General features: G+C 42.3%; 2 protein-coding genes across 3 annotated transcripts in view; one reads left to right on the top strand and one right to left on the bottom strand.

Moving 5' to 3' along the window:
- Positions 1 to 1,309: 1,309 nt before the first annotated feature.
- On the top strand, positions 1,310 to 16,010 carry FBXO22 (F-box protein 22). Of its 2 annotated transcripts, none has more exons than XM_069980127.1 (7): positions 1,310 to 1,376; positions 1,982 to 2,120; positions 6,026 to 6,113; positions 8,288 to 8,383; positions 8,684 to 8,848; positions 12,260 to 12,425; positions 15,418 to 16,010. In XM_069980127.1, the coding sequence occupies exons 1-7, from the start codon at positions 1,312 to 1,314 to the stop codon at positions 15,827 to 15,829; spliced, it is 1,131 nt and encodes a 376-aa protein (XP_069836228.1). In that variant the 5' UTR covers positions 1,310 to 1,311; the 3' UTR covers positions 15,830 to 16,010. The 2 variants fall into 2 exon arrangements, with proteins under 2 accessions (XP_069836228.1, XP_069836220.1); XM_069980119.1 differs by having other exon boundaries at positions 1,329 to 1,528.
- Positions 7,014 to 18,114, bottom strand: part of NRG4 (neuregulin 4) — a 47,040-nt gene continuing 35,939 nt past the window's right edge. Inside the window, exon 6 of the mRNA XM_069980159.1 lies at positions 7,014 to 7,391. The gene's annotated coding sequence lies outside the window, so the exon portion shown is untranslated. The remainder of the gene's footprint in view (positions 7,392 to 18,114) is intronic.

The following is an 18,114-nucleotide window of genomic DNA, read 5'->3' on the forward strand; positions in this document are numbered from 1 at the left end:
ATTATTACTATGGGGCAGAACATGGAAGGTGGGATTATTACTATGGGGCAGAACATGGGGGGGATTTTAACTATTGGGCAAAGCACAGGGGGGTTATTACTATGGGTAGAGCACAGGGGGGATTATTACTATGGGGACTGAGCACAGTGGGGATTATTACTATGAAGGCAGCACAGGGGGGATTATTAATATGTGGACAGAGCACAGGGGGGATTATTACTATGAGAACAGCACAGGGGGGGATTATTACTATGGGGCAGACCACAGGGAAGATTATTTCTATAGAGACAGCACAGGGGGTATTATTAGTATAGGGACAGCACGGGAGGGGGGGTTATTACTATGGGGCAGAGCCCAGATGTCATAAAAAGGGGAAGTTGTTGTAAAAGTGCGGAGCCTAAGATGTTTGTCTGGCAGGTTCAGAAGAGATGAATTGTTGCTGCAAGAAATCATCATGGAGGCCTGGGCCAGATGGAGAGGGAAAGGAAAATGACGCCTCAGATCAAAGAAGACGTCACCTGTGAGTCACTGACTTTTTTGTTTCAGTTCAATGTTTAAATAACACTGCTCAATGCCATAATACACACACTGCTTCTTCATAGCAACAACGCCCCCCCCCCCTCCCCGACATCACTTGAGAGGGGATGGGGGGGGGGGGTGCGCTTTTAGCAAGATTCGCCCTGTAGTCAAAACTACCTAGAAACGGCCCTGACTATGGCTATAATGACAATAGGGACCAACAACCCTGTAGTAACCACCTCAGTTTGGAGAATGTTGTTGGGTTGGCTTTGTGCAAATTAAAACATCTCTCTAGCACCATCTACATAGTTGTCAAACTGCGGCCCTGCAGCTGTTACCAAACTACAATTCCCATCATACTAGGGCAGCTAAAGCTTTGGCTGTGCAGGCATGATGGGAATTGTAGTTGTGTAACAGCTGGAGGGCCATGAGTTTGATACCCATGATTCTATCTAGATCATCACTTTTGTGACATGGGAAAGAACCCTTCTTCTCCTTAGATGATTAGTGGAATATTCTAGACATAGTGTGGGGTGGCTACACCATGGGCTGAACCATCAGTGGGGACCCACATCTTCTCATGTGCATAACTAGTAATGCCTTGCAGTAGACTGGCCAAATATAAATGCCCCTAGTTGATTCACGAGGACGTGGAGAGGCAGGAGTCGTCTGGTGACGAAGGGGTTAACGGGGTATCAAGCTTCTAACCAATGACAACGGCCGCTTAGGTTGCCCAAATCAAACATGGCAGCCGCTGCTCAAATCACGTAGTGCGTGGTTTCCATGGCAGCCATGAGACTCCGTGACGCTGCGCTAATTCCGGCGGAAGCTGGAGGGCTTGTTTTAGGACAGTGTCGGTAAAGGAAATGGAATCGTGCGGGGAAATGTTGGAGAGTAACGGGCCCAAAATGCTGGAGAGCCAGGGCCACTACGTGCTCAGCACCCTGGCGGAGGTGGTGGAGAGAGTGATGGGCTTCCTACCCAGCAAAGCTCTGCTGCGGGCGGCCTGGTGGGTCTGGCTAGCTCGCTCTCTGGACTGCCTGCTGCTTCCCAGATCAGGAGGCCGCAGCAGGATCCGTGCTTGTCTTCTGATCTGGGCTGGAGAATGGCAGCTGCCTGATGGCTATAGCGCTGTGCACTATGTACTATCCTGCAGCAGAGATGGCTGTCATGTAATTGTCATGTCTGTGCATCCTAAGTACTTGGCTGAGATTCTAGTACACAGTGACCAATCACAGACCCAGCTCTGCTACACCTTACAGTCACGTGACTGCAGTCTGATCAGTGCCTTCCTATAAGCTGTTCTATGTATAGCAGGGGGGCCCTATAGTGCAGCCATGATGTGTACTGGTACCAGGGCTGCCATCACCAGCAATCAGGAGATGTGGCTATTTGTTACCAGTGACAAGTGTTTGTAAAAGTATTTTATTTATTTATTTTTATTTTTTTTTAATGGTTGTAGCGTTTGCAGATTATGGAGGGATTGTGCCCTGCGTAAACTGAAGGCAAGGCAGCAGGTGGCATGGTTATCCTCTGTAGGGGCAGGAGATCTGGATTTGGGTTCCCACTCTCTGGTCCATGTGGTTAAAGAAGAATTAGAGGTAAGAGAAACTTTTAGTTTTTTTTTTTTACTCTAAAATGTAATATTTAAAAAATTGTATTTCTGTTCTTAGGGTAGCTTGACACGTACAGGATCTCTGCGGTCATACTCAGTGGATTTTTCATTCCGCAGCGAGTATGTAAAGCCCCTTAACCCTTTAAGGACGGGGCCCATTTTCGTTTTTACGTTTTCGGTTTTTCCTCCTTGTGCATAAAAGGCCATAGCACTTGCATTTTTCCACCTAGAAACCCACATGAACCCTTATTTTTTGCATCACTAATTGTACTTTGCAATTACAGGCTGAATTTTTGCATAAAGTACACTGCGAAACCAGAAAAAAAAATTCAAAGTGTGGTGAAATTGAAAAAAAAAAGGCATTTCTTTTATTTGGGGGAAATGTGTTTTTACGCCATTCGCCCTGGGGTAAAACTGACTTGTTATGCATGTTCCTCAAGTTGTTACGATTAAAACTATATATAACATGTATAACTTATATTGTATCTGATGGCCTGTAAAAAATTCAAACCGTTGTTAACCAATATACGTTCCTTAAAATCGCTCCATTCCCAGGCTTATAGCGCTTTTATCCATGATGTGATCTTTCTATCGGTACCTTGATTGCCCATATACGTCTTTTTGATCGCTTTTTATTAAATTTTTTCTGGATTTGATGCGACCAAAAATGCGCAATTTTGCCGTTTACCGTACGAGATCAGGAATGTGATTAATTAATAGTTTGGGCGATTACGCACGCGGCGATAGCAAACATGTTTATTTATTTGTTTACTTTTATTTAAAACCTGGGAAAAGGGGGGTGATTCAGACTTTTATTAGGGGAGGGGGCTTTTTACTATAAACAACACTTTTTTTTTTTTTTTTTTTTTACACATATACTAGAAGCCCCCCTGGGGGACTTCTAGTATATACACTTGGATCTCTCATTGAGATCTCTGCAGCATATATATGCTGCAGAGATCCATGATATCGGCACTCGTTTGCTTTCGGCTGCTGCAGCCTAAAACGAACGAGTGCCGAGCCGAGGACGGCGCCATCTTGGACGCGTCCCCGGCCGGCATCAGTAACGGAGATCGCTCCTCCGGGACAAGGTCCCGGAGGAGCGATCTCCCCCACTAGACCCCAGGGAAACGTTGCCTCCGGTAATCGGAGGCAGCTGTCAACTTTGACAGCTGCCTCCGATTAGCTAATTAGCGGGCACGGCGATCAGACCGTGCCCGCTAATAGCAGCGGTCCCGGGCTACTCGCGGCACCCGGGATCGCGGCACTTCAAAGCGGGGCCACCGCGCGGCCCCGCTTTGAAGTGCAAGTGAGGACATATGACGTAGGGGTACGTCATATGTCCTTAAGAGGTTAACCCCTAGACGACCCTGGACGTAGGGTTACGTCATGGAAGTCTGTCCCCAGACGACCCATGACGTAACCTTACGTCATGGGTGTTATTCCCGCTATGAAGCGCGCTCCGGAGCGGAGCGCGCTTCACAGCAGGTGGGGGCCGGCTGCAGTGAGCAGCCGGGACCTCACCGGTAATGACACGCTGCAGCGATCGCGCTGCCGCGTGTCATTAACCCCTTAAACGCCGCGATCGCGGCGCGACCGCAGCGTTTAAGTGTAAGTGACAGGGGGAGTCCCCTGTCACTTACCGATCGGGACCCCCGCAGTGTGACTGCGGGGGTCCCGATCGTTGAAACGGACTGCCGGAGGTCTCTTACCTGCCTCCGTGCGGTCCGATCGGCGATCTGCTACACTGAGCCTGCACAGGCAGGCTCAATGAGCAGATCGCCGATAACACTGATCAATGCTATGCCTATGGCATAGCATTCATCAGTGTATAAATCAAAGTAATGTATGTAGAAGTCCCCCAAAGGGACTTCAAAAGTGTAAAAAAAAAAAAGTTCAAAACACTAACACACTACCCCAAAACCCCTCCCCCAATAAAAGTCTAAATCACCCCCCTTTCCCATTATATAAATAAAACATATAAAAATGAATAAATAGATAAACATATAATATACCATAGCGTGCGTAATTGTCCGATCTATTAAAATATAACAAGCGTCATTGCGACCGGTAAACGGCGTACACGAAAAGAGGGGAAAAAGTGCGCAGATTACCGATTTTATGTTACATTATATATTTAAAAAAATCAATAAAAAGTGATCAAAACGTCCGATCTTCACAAATATGGTATTAATAAAAACTAGAGATCATGGCGGAAAAAATGACACCCCATCCAGCCCCATAGGTGAAAAAATAAAACCGTTATAAGCGTCACAATAGGCCCATTTTATTAATATTTAATTGCCAAAAAAAGGATTTCATAAAAAAAAATATATATAACATTAGAGAATCTGTGTAACCTGCATATGGTTGTGTTCGGACTGACCTATAGAATAATAGTGTCATGTCGCTGTTACCATATAGTGCATTACGTAGACACAGGAACCCCCCAAACGTTACCATATTGCATTCTTTCTTACGATTTCACCTATTTATATCTTCATAAATAATATATTTGGAATTCCATCATACATGTTATGGTAAAATGAATGACGCCATTACACAGTACAACTATTCCTGTAAAAAACAAGCACTTACATGGCTTGTAGATAGAAAACTGAGAGTGCTAGAGCTCTTAGAAGGGGAGGAGGGAAAAACGAAAGCACTAAGATCAAAATTTGCGCGGTCCACTGGGTCATTTTGGGCCTGGTCCACAAAGGGTTAAAGGAGAAGTCCAGTGAAATTTTTTTATTAAAGTATTGTATTGCCCCCCAAAAGTTATACAAATCACCAATATACACTTATTACAGGAAATGCACATAGAGTGCTTTTTTCCCTGCACTTACTACTGCATCAAGGCTTCACTTCCTGGATAAAATGGTGATGTCACGACCCGACTCCCAGAGCTGTGCGGGCTGTGGCTGCTGGAGAGGATGATTGCAGAGGGATGCTCAGTGTCCCTCCAGTGCCCAGTGTCCTTCAGTGTCCCCCTGCCATCATCCTCTCCAGCAGCCACAGCCCGCACAGCTCTGGGAGTCGGGTCGTGACATCAACATTTTATCCAGGAAGTGAAGCCTTGATGCAGTAGTAAGTGCAGGGAAAAAGCTCTTTATAAGCATTTCCTGTAATAAGTGTATATTGGGGATTTGTATAACTTTTGGGGGGGCAATACAATACTTAAAAAAAAATAAAAAATTGCCGGACTTCTCCTTTAAGCCACAGCTGCCCAGTGAATACTTTACCTGTCCAAGCTTCGGCCTGCTTTTGTGGCACTCAGCTCCCTGTCATGCCACAGATTGGCTGAGCTGTATTTCAGGGATTCAAGAGCCACAGAACCAGGCCGGAGCGAGGACCGGTAAATAATCAGTGGGTTAAGGGGGAATAAGCTTTACATACTCACATTGGAATGAAAGGTCTGCTGCGAGTATGTAAACCCATCCAAAATCAGGAAATCCTGATCAGGAGGCCTTTAGGCTTCAGGAAACCTTCAGGATTTCTGAACAGTAATCTGTTTTTATGTTTAGGAAACCATCAGTTGTGTCTTCAGGATTTCCTGAGCTCCCAAAGACTTCTATGGGGGCATCTGTTCAGGAAATCCTGATGAAAATTGGACAGGTTCTATAATTTCCTGACCTATTTTCCTGAAGGTTGTCCGTTCCTGCATATTAGTACATTAAGAGCCTGAAGTAGTTTGGTACATCAAGAGGTCAACCCAGGCACTGTTACTATGATCATCATTTCACTCCCACCTCAGCCGCTGCGATTAGAGAAAACCATGGCTCACATGGAGAATACCTGCAGTCATATAATAGCCTACGTATACAGTTCTGATGTTCTTGTTTGTACTTCCTTATGGAAAACGTGGTAAAGGTGGAGTTTGCTCTCTTGCAGAAAGTCTACATCATACCAGAAATGTTCCTGTACTTCACAGATTTTGAGTCACTTAATGATCATGGAACACACAGTGGTCCAAAGAAAGGTGAGGTAGTCATGATACTGATGTTTTGCCATTTAGAAAGTTCTGTTTTTTGAGTTGTACCTGGTGATGGTAAATCCATGGGACGTGTAGGAGAACAATGTCATTATTTTGAGTTTAGGTTTTAAAAGGGTTATCTAGTGTTAGAAAAACATGGCTGCTGTCTTCAAGAAACCGCACCACTTTTGCCCTCAATTTGTGTGTGGTTTTGCAGCCCAGTCTAATTAAAGTAAATGTAGCTGAGTTAGAAAAAAAACTGTTACAATGGATATCCCTTTTTAAATATGTTATGAACCATATGGAAGCACCATGCTGTAGATGTCCCTCCCTGCTCTGTGAGCGAGAATGCCCTGTAGAATTATGCAGACTTCTCCTGACTCATTTTTCCTGATTGGTCAGGGTCTAAACACTCATGAAGCTCATCTCAGGGTGTGACATCCTACACAGCCAATCACTGGCCGTGGTGCTGTCCCGTCTTAGTCATTGATTGGCTAAGCAGGCTGTCACTTCTGAGATGAGCCCATCACGGAAGTGAAGTGTCTAGTCAGTGGGGAACAGCAGTGACACCGCCAGCAGGACACTGGTAATGTAGACAGGTAAGCGTAAGATATTTATTATGTGATTGCAGCGATATAGGAAAAATTTGCCAATGCCTAGAAAGTCTACAGCTATACTACATCTGCTTAGCATTTTTGTATAGACACGGTGGGGATGCAAGTTTTTCATGCGACTATAGCATGTTCACATTCATTAAAGAGTCACTGTCATTAATTTTTTTTTTTTTTTTTCAGAAATCAATAGTCCAGGCAATTTCTAAGAAACTTTGTAATTGGGTTTATTAGGCAACTATGCCATTATCTGCATTTAAAAGTCTTTTCCCAGCCCCCCCTCCCCCCTCCTCTCCTTTCTGTCATCCACTGCTCATTATCAGGAAATCTCAATCAGTTGGATCCTGTCTGTGCTATGGAGAGGGGAGGGGGGAGGAGAGACGAGTGAGATTAGTGGCAGCAGAGAGCAGAGAACAAATAATTATACAACAGGGAGCCCGCTGAAAGCTCTATTCAGAGGTCAGAGAGGTCAGTGGTGACATCAGAGAGAGCCTGGTGATGTAGCTTTAAATTAACTCTTTGTTGTCCTGTTTTGGAGCCTCATCTTCTCTCTTCCTTGGACCACAATGAAGACAGGGGGGAGAGTTTCAAATTGCTTTTTTATGATAAAAATGCATTTTTCAGCTAATAAACCCAATTTCAAGTTTCTTAAAATTGCCTGGACTATTGATTTCTGCAAAAAAAATTTTTAATGACGTGACACTTTAACTAAAATTGCTTGTTAGCTGCAATTTAAATTTCAAATGGCTGATGCTATTAGGTCAAGGAGACACACGACACCTTTCAATTTTCCTGGAAGCACAGCTGGATGTATGAAAGGTACAATGGGGGAGATTTATCAAACATGGTGTAAAGTGAAACTGGCTCAGTTGCCCCTAGCAACCAATCAGATTCCACCTTTCATTTTCCAAAGAGTCTGCAAGGAATGAAAAGTGGAATCTGATTGGTTGCTAGGGGCAACTGAGCCAGCTTCACTTTACACCATGTTTGATAAATCAACTATAGTGTGTTTCCTTGACCTAACTGCTATGTTCACACTTCAGAAAACCGGCGTAAAATCCGTTGCAGAATCCACTGATTGCGGACTGCGGCAGGCATGCACGTGTCATAGACTCCATTCTGTGCATGGGCGGATTCCGTCATCTGTCCACAGAATGAACACGTTCAGTCTTTGGATGGACGACAGAATCCGCCCATGCTTAGAATGGTGTCTATGACACGGGCGGAGATGCGCGCACCCGCCACAGTACGCAACAGATTTTACATCTCTTTTCCGAAGTGTGCACATACCCTAACAGTGTAAGTGGTTTGGAACATGAATTACAGCGGACAGTCACTTAAATCTCATGATTTAACTTGAATATAGGGTGTCATCTCATCAGTGGTGCTCTGCAATGCCACCTGCAAAGTCAGCAGAAAAAATACAGCGTGCTTAATGAAGTCATTGCTTTTGGAAACTCAAGCCATGAAAAAAAGACTTCACTAAGAACTATGTATACCTTTGTGTGCATAAGGCCATAGCAACTTGTTTTTTTTACGTTTTCTTTTTTTTTTTTTTTTTTCTTGTAGCCAAAAAGAAACACGGCACAGAAATTGCAGCCTCCTTGGAGAAACTTCTCCCAAAGGACTGTGACATTGTGGGACTTGCCACACCGGGAATAGTAGGTAATATACTATGTGCTGTACAGAGAAATGCATTGTGTATACAAGTGTAATACAGATTACATTTTGCAAAACACGGATGAAAAATTGCAGACAACGGACTTTGACAGAAGAAGCATTACTGCTCTGTGAAAGGTGCTTTAAAGGGCCAAGCACTTTAATGAATAATTATCTTATAGTGTACCATCAAATTCTGCTTTTTAATTGGATTTTATAGCCCTTTGAAATAGATTAGCTACTGCATCACTACTCCTAGAATTTACAGTATACTAACATATGTATATATACTTGTCTTTACATTAGTAACTCCTGGGGGATCAGCAGGTAATCCACCTATGGAACTGGAAGATGGGGAATCTGGATTTGCACTTCTCTTTCCAAAAATCAATGGAGTAAAAATCCAAAAATTTCTCTTCTTCAAAGATGCCAAGAATAAAGAATTTGATGAGAGCAAACTTGAAGAGGCTGGTGAGTTTCACTATAAATACAGTGAAGTTTTTGAATCTAGAGTGGCACCATTACTGTTCTTACTGTAAACAGACCTTAAAGAGTCACTATCGTTAACATTTTTTTGCAGAAATCAATAGTCCAGGCGATTTTAAGAAACTTTGTAATTGGGTTTATTAGCCAAATATGCCATTATCTGCATGTAAAAAGCCTTTTCCCAGGTCCCCCCCCCTCCTCTCCTTTCTGTCATCCACTCCTCAGAATCAGGACATCTCGACTGTTTTTTCATCAGTCGGATCTGTCTGGTCTATGAAGAGGGGAGGGGGAAGGAGCGAGATTAGTGGGCAGCAGAGAGTCAAGAACAAAGGATAACACAGCAGGGGAGCTATTCAGAGCCCTAATTAGAGGTCAGAGAGGTCAGTGGTGACTGTCAAAGGAGAGAGCCCTGGATGTGAGTGTAAATGAACTCTTTGTTGTCCTGTTTTGCTGCTTTTACTTTCTCTCTCCATAGGAAAACCATGAAGACAGGGGGAGAGCTTCAAACTGCTTTTTCATGATAAAAATTCATTTTTCGGCTAATAAAACCAATTACAAAGTTTCTTAAAATCCCCTGCACTATTAATTTCTGCAATAAAAATGTTAACGACAGTGACACTTTAAAACACTTAGCAGATGTATCCGGCATTGCACTTGCTATACTGGTGAATCTGCTTTTAGTTTAATAAAAAATGCTAAAACTGTGTCATGAAGGCGGCACTTAGGTTCCCATCCCTCTAGGGCCTAGACCCACTACTCTTCACTGTGCCTGCCTCTTTGCACTGTCAGCATCACCATAGGATCGGCTGCAGTTAGCAAGCCCTGGGTGTTGCTGTCGATGCAAAGGAGCAGGAGTAAGGTACAGTAAGGAGTAATAGGCCTAGAGGATGTAAATTCCACACCCCACCTACAATACACTGTTTTATGTGTCTAACAGTGCCAGCAGCTCAATATGCATGAGGGGGTGACAGACTAGCTTTAATGGCTGCAGTTGTTATGAAAACTTCTATATAAGAAAAAAGCAAAAATCCCTCACAATGGCAGAAAAAAAGGAATCCTAGAATAATGCACCACTGCTTTTCTAATCCTGGATTGCCTCTTTAATAGTTGTGGTTTATATCATTCCTTTGTGCATTTTATAAGCCAAAGAGAAAACAGAGAAAAATAGCACTACATATAGATCCATTCTCTTTCTCTCCCTAGATATATTTTTGTGTAGTATTAGTTTCTCTTTACATAATACAGGCTTATGGAGGTGTATAAGGTAGAAACTTTTTCACAAGTATCAGTGCACCTTGTGAGAAGGGCAGCGATGGAACTTCAACAGAACAAGGACCAGTAGGGGGCGCTACCACTGACATCAATAAAAAAAATATTTCATTGCAGAAACAGAATTTTGAATCACTTGCTATTGGTGAACTGCATGTTTCCCACATACTGTTGAAATACACAGTATTTTGGTGGGACACCCCCTTTAGTGACCACCATAAAAATACAGTTAGTTTATGACTACGTGAAAAGGCCACGACATAGCTGAAAACCACAAAGTAAAAATTGCTTAATGTTAACACCATCTTGCAGGTAAATAGTTTAAGCTACAAAACCACATTATTGGGTTATTTTTTATCCCAACTAACATAGTTATACTTGTAAATCCCATCAAGTTAAAGAAGTAGTTTACTTTACTTTTCTTTTTTTGGCCCCCCAGGTAGCCGCTGTCATGTATACTTACAGAAGATGATCGGTGTCCCGTTCCTGTCGGTCAGTTCCCGTCCCGCGGTGCCGTTCAAATCAGGCGCGCGCACTTCCGCCGGCTGCTGCGAGTCCTCTTCTCTGACCAGTGATTATACGCCGGAAGTCACTTGCTTCAATGCATTCGCTATGGAAGCGCGTGACTTCCGGCGTTCAAATTACAAGGCCGAGAAGAGGAGTCACAGCGCCGGCGGAAGTGAGCGTGTGCCCGATTTGAGGGGCGGGATGGGACCGGAGCTACGCCGCGGGACTCCGATCATCTTCTGTAAGTATACTTGACAGCGGCTACCCAGGGGGGGCGAAAAAAAAAAAGTGAACTGCTTCTTTAAATATTTTTGCAAATACATTTGTTTAGCAACCTTGCCTCCTTCTCCTGATATGCTGCTTTTCTGCTCCAACAGTTGACAGCTTGTTGTATACCAACCACCTCTCTGCACTAAAAGCACTGGTCTAGCTGGGTGCCTTCTTTCCATAAATTAATAGGGACTAGTTTATCGTTGCTCTTTTGCCCATATTTTGGTGTAATTTGCACAACTTTTAAGGAATATTTATCCTGCAATTGTAGCACTTGGCACTTTCGCACCTTGTTTACTAATTTTGCTTTCTTTAAGATGCTGGGGGCAGGCATAGGTAGTGTAAGGTTTTTCTACATGCATATCATTTTCCAAGTCTTTTTTTGCACAGTCTTACGTTACTTGATGGGTGGCGTAGTAATGCACATGACACAATGTTATAAAGGGTTTGCTAAATTCATCATATATTGCTCAACAATATGGAAAATTTGGCACATTTGATGCAGCCGTCAGAGAAAAAGTGGAGTGGATTTATATCCAGTGACTATACTCACAGATTTTATCAATTTTGTCTGAGGCAAAAATCATACACATTTTTGTATCGGACAAACAGCAACCAATTACAGCTCATCCGTCATGGACTGTCATATGCTCCTGTTACCATACTTATTTATAGACATATTTTACTTTCTTTCCCCTTCCTCATTGGTATTTTTGTCTGTGCACTTATTATTGTAAAGTTGTCCACTTTATGCAAACCACAGCCCTCAAGGTGCTTTGCAGTATAAAAGTATTTTACAGTAATATTATAGCTTATAAAATATATACTTTTATACAGCAATATATCTTGATAGCGGCACATTTTAGATTTGTATGCTACTTGGCACATATGTGACCCACCAATGCTCTCAACGCTATCTTCAATATATTCCTGAAGCTGTCCCCCTTGGCAACCCAGTTACAGCCAGGCGGCTGTAACAGTACAATAGTGCGAACACTTATACTGTTTCAGAGCTCTTGGTATCATTACGATACATGATGCGCTGAGGACCAGAATCTCGGACCTCCTGGCATCTTTCTTTTACAAACCATAATCGTGGAACTCTCCTGAACAGAATACTTATGATGCCTCCTTGCAACAATTTTTCATCAGGTTTGGGAAAATCCTGCCAGGGCTTGCAAGCTATAGTTTTCCTTCAATTTTCTTTGTTCAGTAACTGCTCCATATTGTACATGTGTAAGCTGCATGCTACAATAGAATTTCGAATCACACAGGTGTATTATATTGAGCTTATCCAATGTATGGATCTTTTTTCTATTATTTTGGGGTAATTGTAATTTATTTTTGCAGGCCTTAAAAATAACCCGGATCTGCGTGTGGTTCTGATCTTTGGATACAACACTTGGAAGCCTGGAGCAACACGCTTCCTAAATCAAGTGCTTAACCCTCTAAATGAGAAAAGTATTATAATAGCGGGTGGGCTAGTGGAATGCCTTGGATCATTCTCTTCCCAAGCGTAAGTGTAAATTTCATAAAACTCATTGTTTTATAAACAAAAGTATTAAATCCCTTTACACCATTTTAATCTATATATGGAGTTAAATACAATTAATACATTGGGGAGCTTTATCAAACCTTGTGTAAAGGAAAAGTGGCACAGTTGCCCACAGCAACCAACTAGATTGCTGTTTTTGTTTTGTTTTTAGGCATTAAAAAAAAGTTGGAATCTGGGCAACATCACCTTTATTCCTTTGCGCAAAGTTTGATAAATTGTCTTGATCCTGAGTAACACCTGCAGCATGAACTACAGCAGCATTCACAGTACTGCAGACTTTACAGCTAAAATCTGCTAGCATTTATTGGATTACGGTGGTGGTTTTCATTCTGGTTCTGGAAAATTAAAAAAAAAAAAAAAAAAACTAAACTGTTACAAGCTTTGACAACTGTTTCCGGTAGTAACCAGTCTGGTCACTCAGGATCAGGATCTGCTGGGTTACTCTGCTTTCTGTGTTACATTTGTCTAGATCCATTGTAAAATGGTGTTCAGAGGCTGGAAACTTGTACATACAGTTGAAAAGGCTATCCAGCAGAAGTTGAATGCAGCCTTAGGGAGTCCTGAAAAACATGTTTTTCAGGGCTGCATCCAACTTCTGCAGCCACCGGTAATCAAATGCTGCACCCCCGGGGTTAGGACGAACACAAGTGTACTTGAGATTCACTCATCTATAAAAAAAAAAAAAAAAAGATCTATTTTAGGCTCCGTTCACATGGAGCAAAACAGGAGCTTACCTTCTCTCTTTGCGTCTCTTCATGCTGAAGAATGGACATGTCCATTCTTCAGTGCGGAGAGTGGAGGCTGGTAAGCCTCCGATAGACTGTCATTATGACAGGGAGGCTGGCGGGATTCCACGGTGGAGAACTCCGCCAGTTTTGCTCCATGTGAACGGAGCCTTAGACAATGTCCTGTCAGATAAACAGCCTGGACTCCAGACTGATACATTATGTGATTTGTTTTTGCTGATGTATTTAATTTATAGATGTAACAAAATAAAGTGTATTTTACAGTCAGTCCTTTAATTTATCCTTTTAGTAAAGACTTGTTAATGTAGCATCTGATCAGCTGTGATTCTATGATAAAGGGCCACCCGGCCAGAATCATCAGATCATGCATCGGTTTGTATTTGCTTGTGGATTCATCTGATATGGATTTTAATGTATTCTGAATAAATGTAAAGTTTTATGGAAATGCCGACCTTTTTTTTCTGTTTATTCTATAATGTGTCTTTAGGACTAATGGTACTTTTACACGGAGCGATAATTCGCCCGATCGCACGATTAACGGTTTTGAATGAACGATGTTTTTTTATATAACGATCAGCGTTTAGACGGAACCATACATTGTACGGAAAATTCTCTATGCGATCGTTTAACCCTTTAAGGACAGAGCAAATTTCGATTTTTGCGTTTTCGGTTTTTCCTCCTTGTGCATAAAAGGCCATAGCACTTGCATTTTTCCACCTAGAGACCCACATGAGCCCTTATTTTTTGCGTCACTAATTGTACTTTGCAATGACAGGCTGAATTTTTGCATAAAGTACACTGCGAAACCAGAAAAAAATTCAAAGTGTGGTGAAATTGAAAAAAAAAAACGCATATTGTTTATTTGGGGGAAATGTGTTTTTACGCCATTTGCCCTGGGGTAAAACTGACTTGTTATGTATGTTCCTCAAGTCATTACAATTAAAACGATATGTAACATGTATAACTTATATTGTATCTGATGGCCTGTAAAAAATGTAAACCATTGTCAACAAATATACGACACTTAAAACCGCTCCATTCCCAGGCTTATAGCGCTTTTATCCTTTGGTCTATGGGGCTGTGTCAGGTGTCATTTTTTGCGCCATGATGTGTTCTTTCTATCGGTACCTTGATTGTGCATATACGACTTTTTGATCGCTTTTTATTACAATTTTTCTGGATTTGATGCGACCAAAAATGCGCAATTTTGCACTTTGGGATTTTTTTGCGCTGACGCCATTTACCGTGCGAGATCATGAATGTGATTAATTAATAGTTCGGGCGATTACGCACGCGGCGATAGCAAACATGTTTATTTATTTACTTTTATTTATAACCTGGGAAAAGGGGGGTGATTCAGACTTTTATTAGGGGAGGGGGCTTTTTACTAATAATGACATTTTTTTTTTAACTTTTACACTTATACTAGAAGCCCCCCCTGGGGGACTTCTAGTATAAGTGCTTTGATCTCTCATTGAGATCTCTGCAGCATAGATATGCTGCAGAGATCCATGAGATAGGCACTCGTTTACTTCCGGCTGCTGCAGCCGGAAGTAAACGAGTGCCGAGTCGGGGACGGCGCCATCTTGGAGCGGTCCCCGGCCGGCTTCATTTACGGAGATCGCTCCTCCGGGATAACATCCCGGAGGAGCGATCTCCCCACTAGACACCGGGGATGACGCTGCGTCCGGTAATCGGATGCAGCTGTCATGTTTGACAGCTGCATCTGATTACTGTATTAGCGGGCACGGCGATCGGACCGTGCCCGCTAATACCTACGGTCCCGGGCTACACGCGGCACCCAGGACCGGCGCGGTTCAGAGCGGGGCCGCCGCTCTGAACTCCCTTACCGGCATCAGGGCGTAAATTTACGCCCGATGTCGTTAAGGGGTTAAGCCTATCTCACACATAGGTGAAATCGTTGAAAGACTGTTTACACTGAACGATCTGCGAATTTTTTGCGAACGATCAACGATGATTTGAGAACATGTTAAAAGATCAAAATGAACGATTTATCGCTCGTCGTTTGATCGTTCGCTCCGTTTACACGTACGATTATCGTTCGAATTCGACCGTTATCGTGCAAAAACGAACGATCAATCGTTCCGTGTAAAAGGACCATAAGAGACCCTCTGGCCGAGCACCCACCAGGTGAGCTGGATAAACTTTTTTGCTTTATTTGATCAGCTGTGCTCTTTGCCTTGCAGAAAGACTCGCGGTACAGATTGCATTGGTGTTGTTGGACTAGCACTAAGTGGACCACAGATCCAGGGAGCCACTGTTCTTTTAGACCAGGATGTAAGTGATGAAAAGACCACAGACTCTGCCATGCAACGTCTTAAAGCAGCAAATATCCCAGAGCAGAATAGTATTGGGCTCATGTTTGCATGTGTTGGCCGAGGAGAGATGCACTACAAGAAGAAAAACGTTGAAGCTGACTCTTTTCGGAAAAACTTTCCCAACGTGCCTTTGTTTGGCTTTTTTGGTAATGGGGAGATTGGTTGTGATCGGGTGGTTAGTGGCAATTTTACCCTGCGAGAGTGTAACGGTGAAAAGGACAATCTTTTGCATGGATACACTACAGTGATGACCATTATTCATTTTGGACACACCAAGTAATTCTTCCTGCATTGAGCACTCATATATACTCAGTACATTTCCTGCCCGAACTTTATAGACTAGTGATTTCCTGTAAAATTTTGTGCTACTGCCTCAAAATGGAGAAAAAAAAGAACTTGCTTTGTTACAATGTCAACAATCCTCTTTTTAGTGGCTTCAATAAAAAAAATTGTGTCATCTAGTTGCATAAAATCATGCTACCATCAGTACTGAAAACCCCAGGCCAAAGAAGCATCCAAATGTTGTAATTTTATGTGAGATATTGCTGTTTATTATTTAGTACTTGTATATAAGAAATGTAAAATATAGCAACAACATTTTCTACAAAACAGCCGTGAATGAAGACTGTGTTTAAACGATTGTATGACTGAATGATTCTGCTGGTAGTTTAGTGGTTGCATACTGGCGTTGGTTCCTACATGTGGTAAAATCTCTGAAGTAGCACATTCTGTTTCTGAAACCAAGTAGATTTCAGTGACAGGTACATACATGTTAAAGGAGATGTTCCAGGCTGTTGTGTTGCAGCATGTTAGGTTTGGCTTCTGTATCATTTCTGTTATCATTCCAATACATTGTAGTTGCAGGGTTTTTCTCTACACCTGCAGCATGAACTATGGCAGCATTCACAGTGCTGCAGACTACACAGCTAAAATCAGCTAGCATCGCCTGTAACACTGTGATATTCTATGTTTATGCAGCATGAAAAATTACAGAATAATGGTTTACGGATTCTCCAAAGCAGATATTCTTAAAGAAAAAGGTGATATAACACTGCAGATCTGAGTTAGTTGCTTTAAATGGATTATCTAGGCTTAGAAAAAATATCTTCTCTCAAACAGCACCTCTCCTGTCCTTAGCTTGAACGGAGCTGTATTCACTTTAAAGTGTCGCTTTCTCTTCACAAAACTTTTGACATGTCAAAAATTCGGATTTGTCCAGGTCTGAGTGTTCAGACCCATACCAATCCCGTAGGCAGCGCATCCTCTCCTGACTCTGTGTCACATGATCAGTCAGACTCCATTATAAGTGCGACTGATCATGTGATTGGGTACGGGTCTGAACTCTCAGACCTGGACCGATCAAAACTTTTGACATGTCTCTGACGTTTTGTGAGGTGACAGTGACACTTTAATGGAACCTGATGACAGAGGTGGTGCTGTTTTTGCAAGAAAGTATAAGTGCCTTTTATAATCCTGCATAACCCTTTTAAGCATTGTAGTCTCTGTTTTAATGATTTTTGGGACACATAGAGATCAGTGTAATAAAGGAGGTTCCATCAAGGAGCAAAACAGAAGGCAGACACTAGCTGTACCCATATTTTCCAGCCGGTCCCTGGACTGTATGCTCCCTCTACATGGAGCCGACAGCCTGAGGGAGATGAGTGCAGATCAGTTTTGCTTCGTACAAAGCAAAACAAATCTGATTCGCTCTCATTATGAAGATATTTAGTATTTTCACTTATTAATAAAATGATTATCACCAGATATTGCAAGAATAGTGTTAATATAGTTGTTTATTTTCAGTAGATGAACGCTTCATTGGATTTCTTTGATGTAGGTTCTGTCCAAAATACTGGACAGAATAGCTTGGTATGTTTCGTTGTTTCGGTCTAGTAATAAAGCTGACACATTCTTAGACTAAGTTTACACTGTCTATGAATTAGACAGTTTAAGTAAATCACGGCTAGTGTCTGTGCTTATAGGGGTGGTGTCATGAAGAGAAGGTGGTAAAATCAGATGTGTACCACATATATGTAATACATGCTGCTTTTAGTAAAGCATAAATCTCTACCGTTTTTCTTCCCTATGCATATGGTTTCTTCCTGATTTCCTCTGTGATCTGTAACCCTGCTGTTACCATGCAGCAGTGCAGACACTTTCCCACAATCCCCCTTGCTGCATATGAAGTGAAAACCAACTGCCAGTACTAATGGGACAAGTCATTTGACTGGGATTGAAGTGAGCATGAGCGTCCCAAGAAAGTGGATGCCTGACAGGCGATTACCAAGGGCAACAGGTTATGAAACACTACATGGGGGGGATTATTGAGTCTGTCTCTTAAACAATACATCTTAAGAAATGCTTGTAAATTTGGAATATGTTTTATTTAATCCAATGCATCACTAAAGACCTAGTTTTCTTCACGACATCACTCCTTTAATAGTCTTCCACTGACTAGCAGCAATCTCCTTGCAGCATTTTTAGCAAAAGAATAACTGATCTTGACTACTCGTAGCAATAATCTTTCTACCACTTCATTAGTGTTTTTGAGGTTACAATGCTACA

This window comes from Dendropsophus ebraccatus, chromosome 1 (assembly GCF_027789765.1).
Source record: "Dendropsophus ebraccatus isolate aDenEbr1 chromosome 1, aDenEbr1.pat, whole genome shotgun sequence".
In the NCBI taxonomy this organism is placed as follows: domain Eukaryota; kingdom Metazoa; phylum Chordata; class Amphibia; order Anura; family Hylidae; genus Dendropsophus; species Dendropsophus ebraccatus.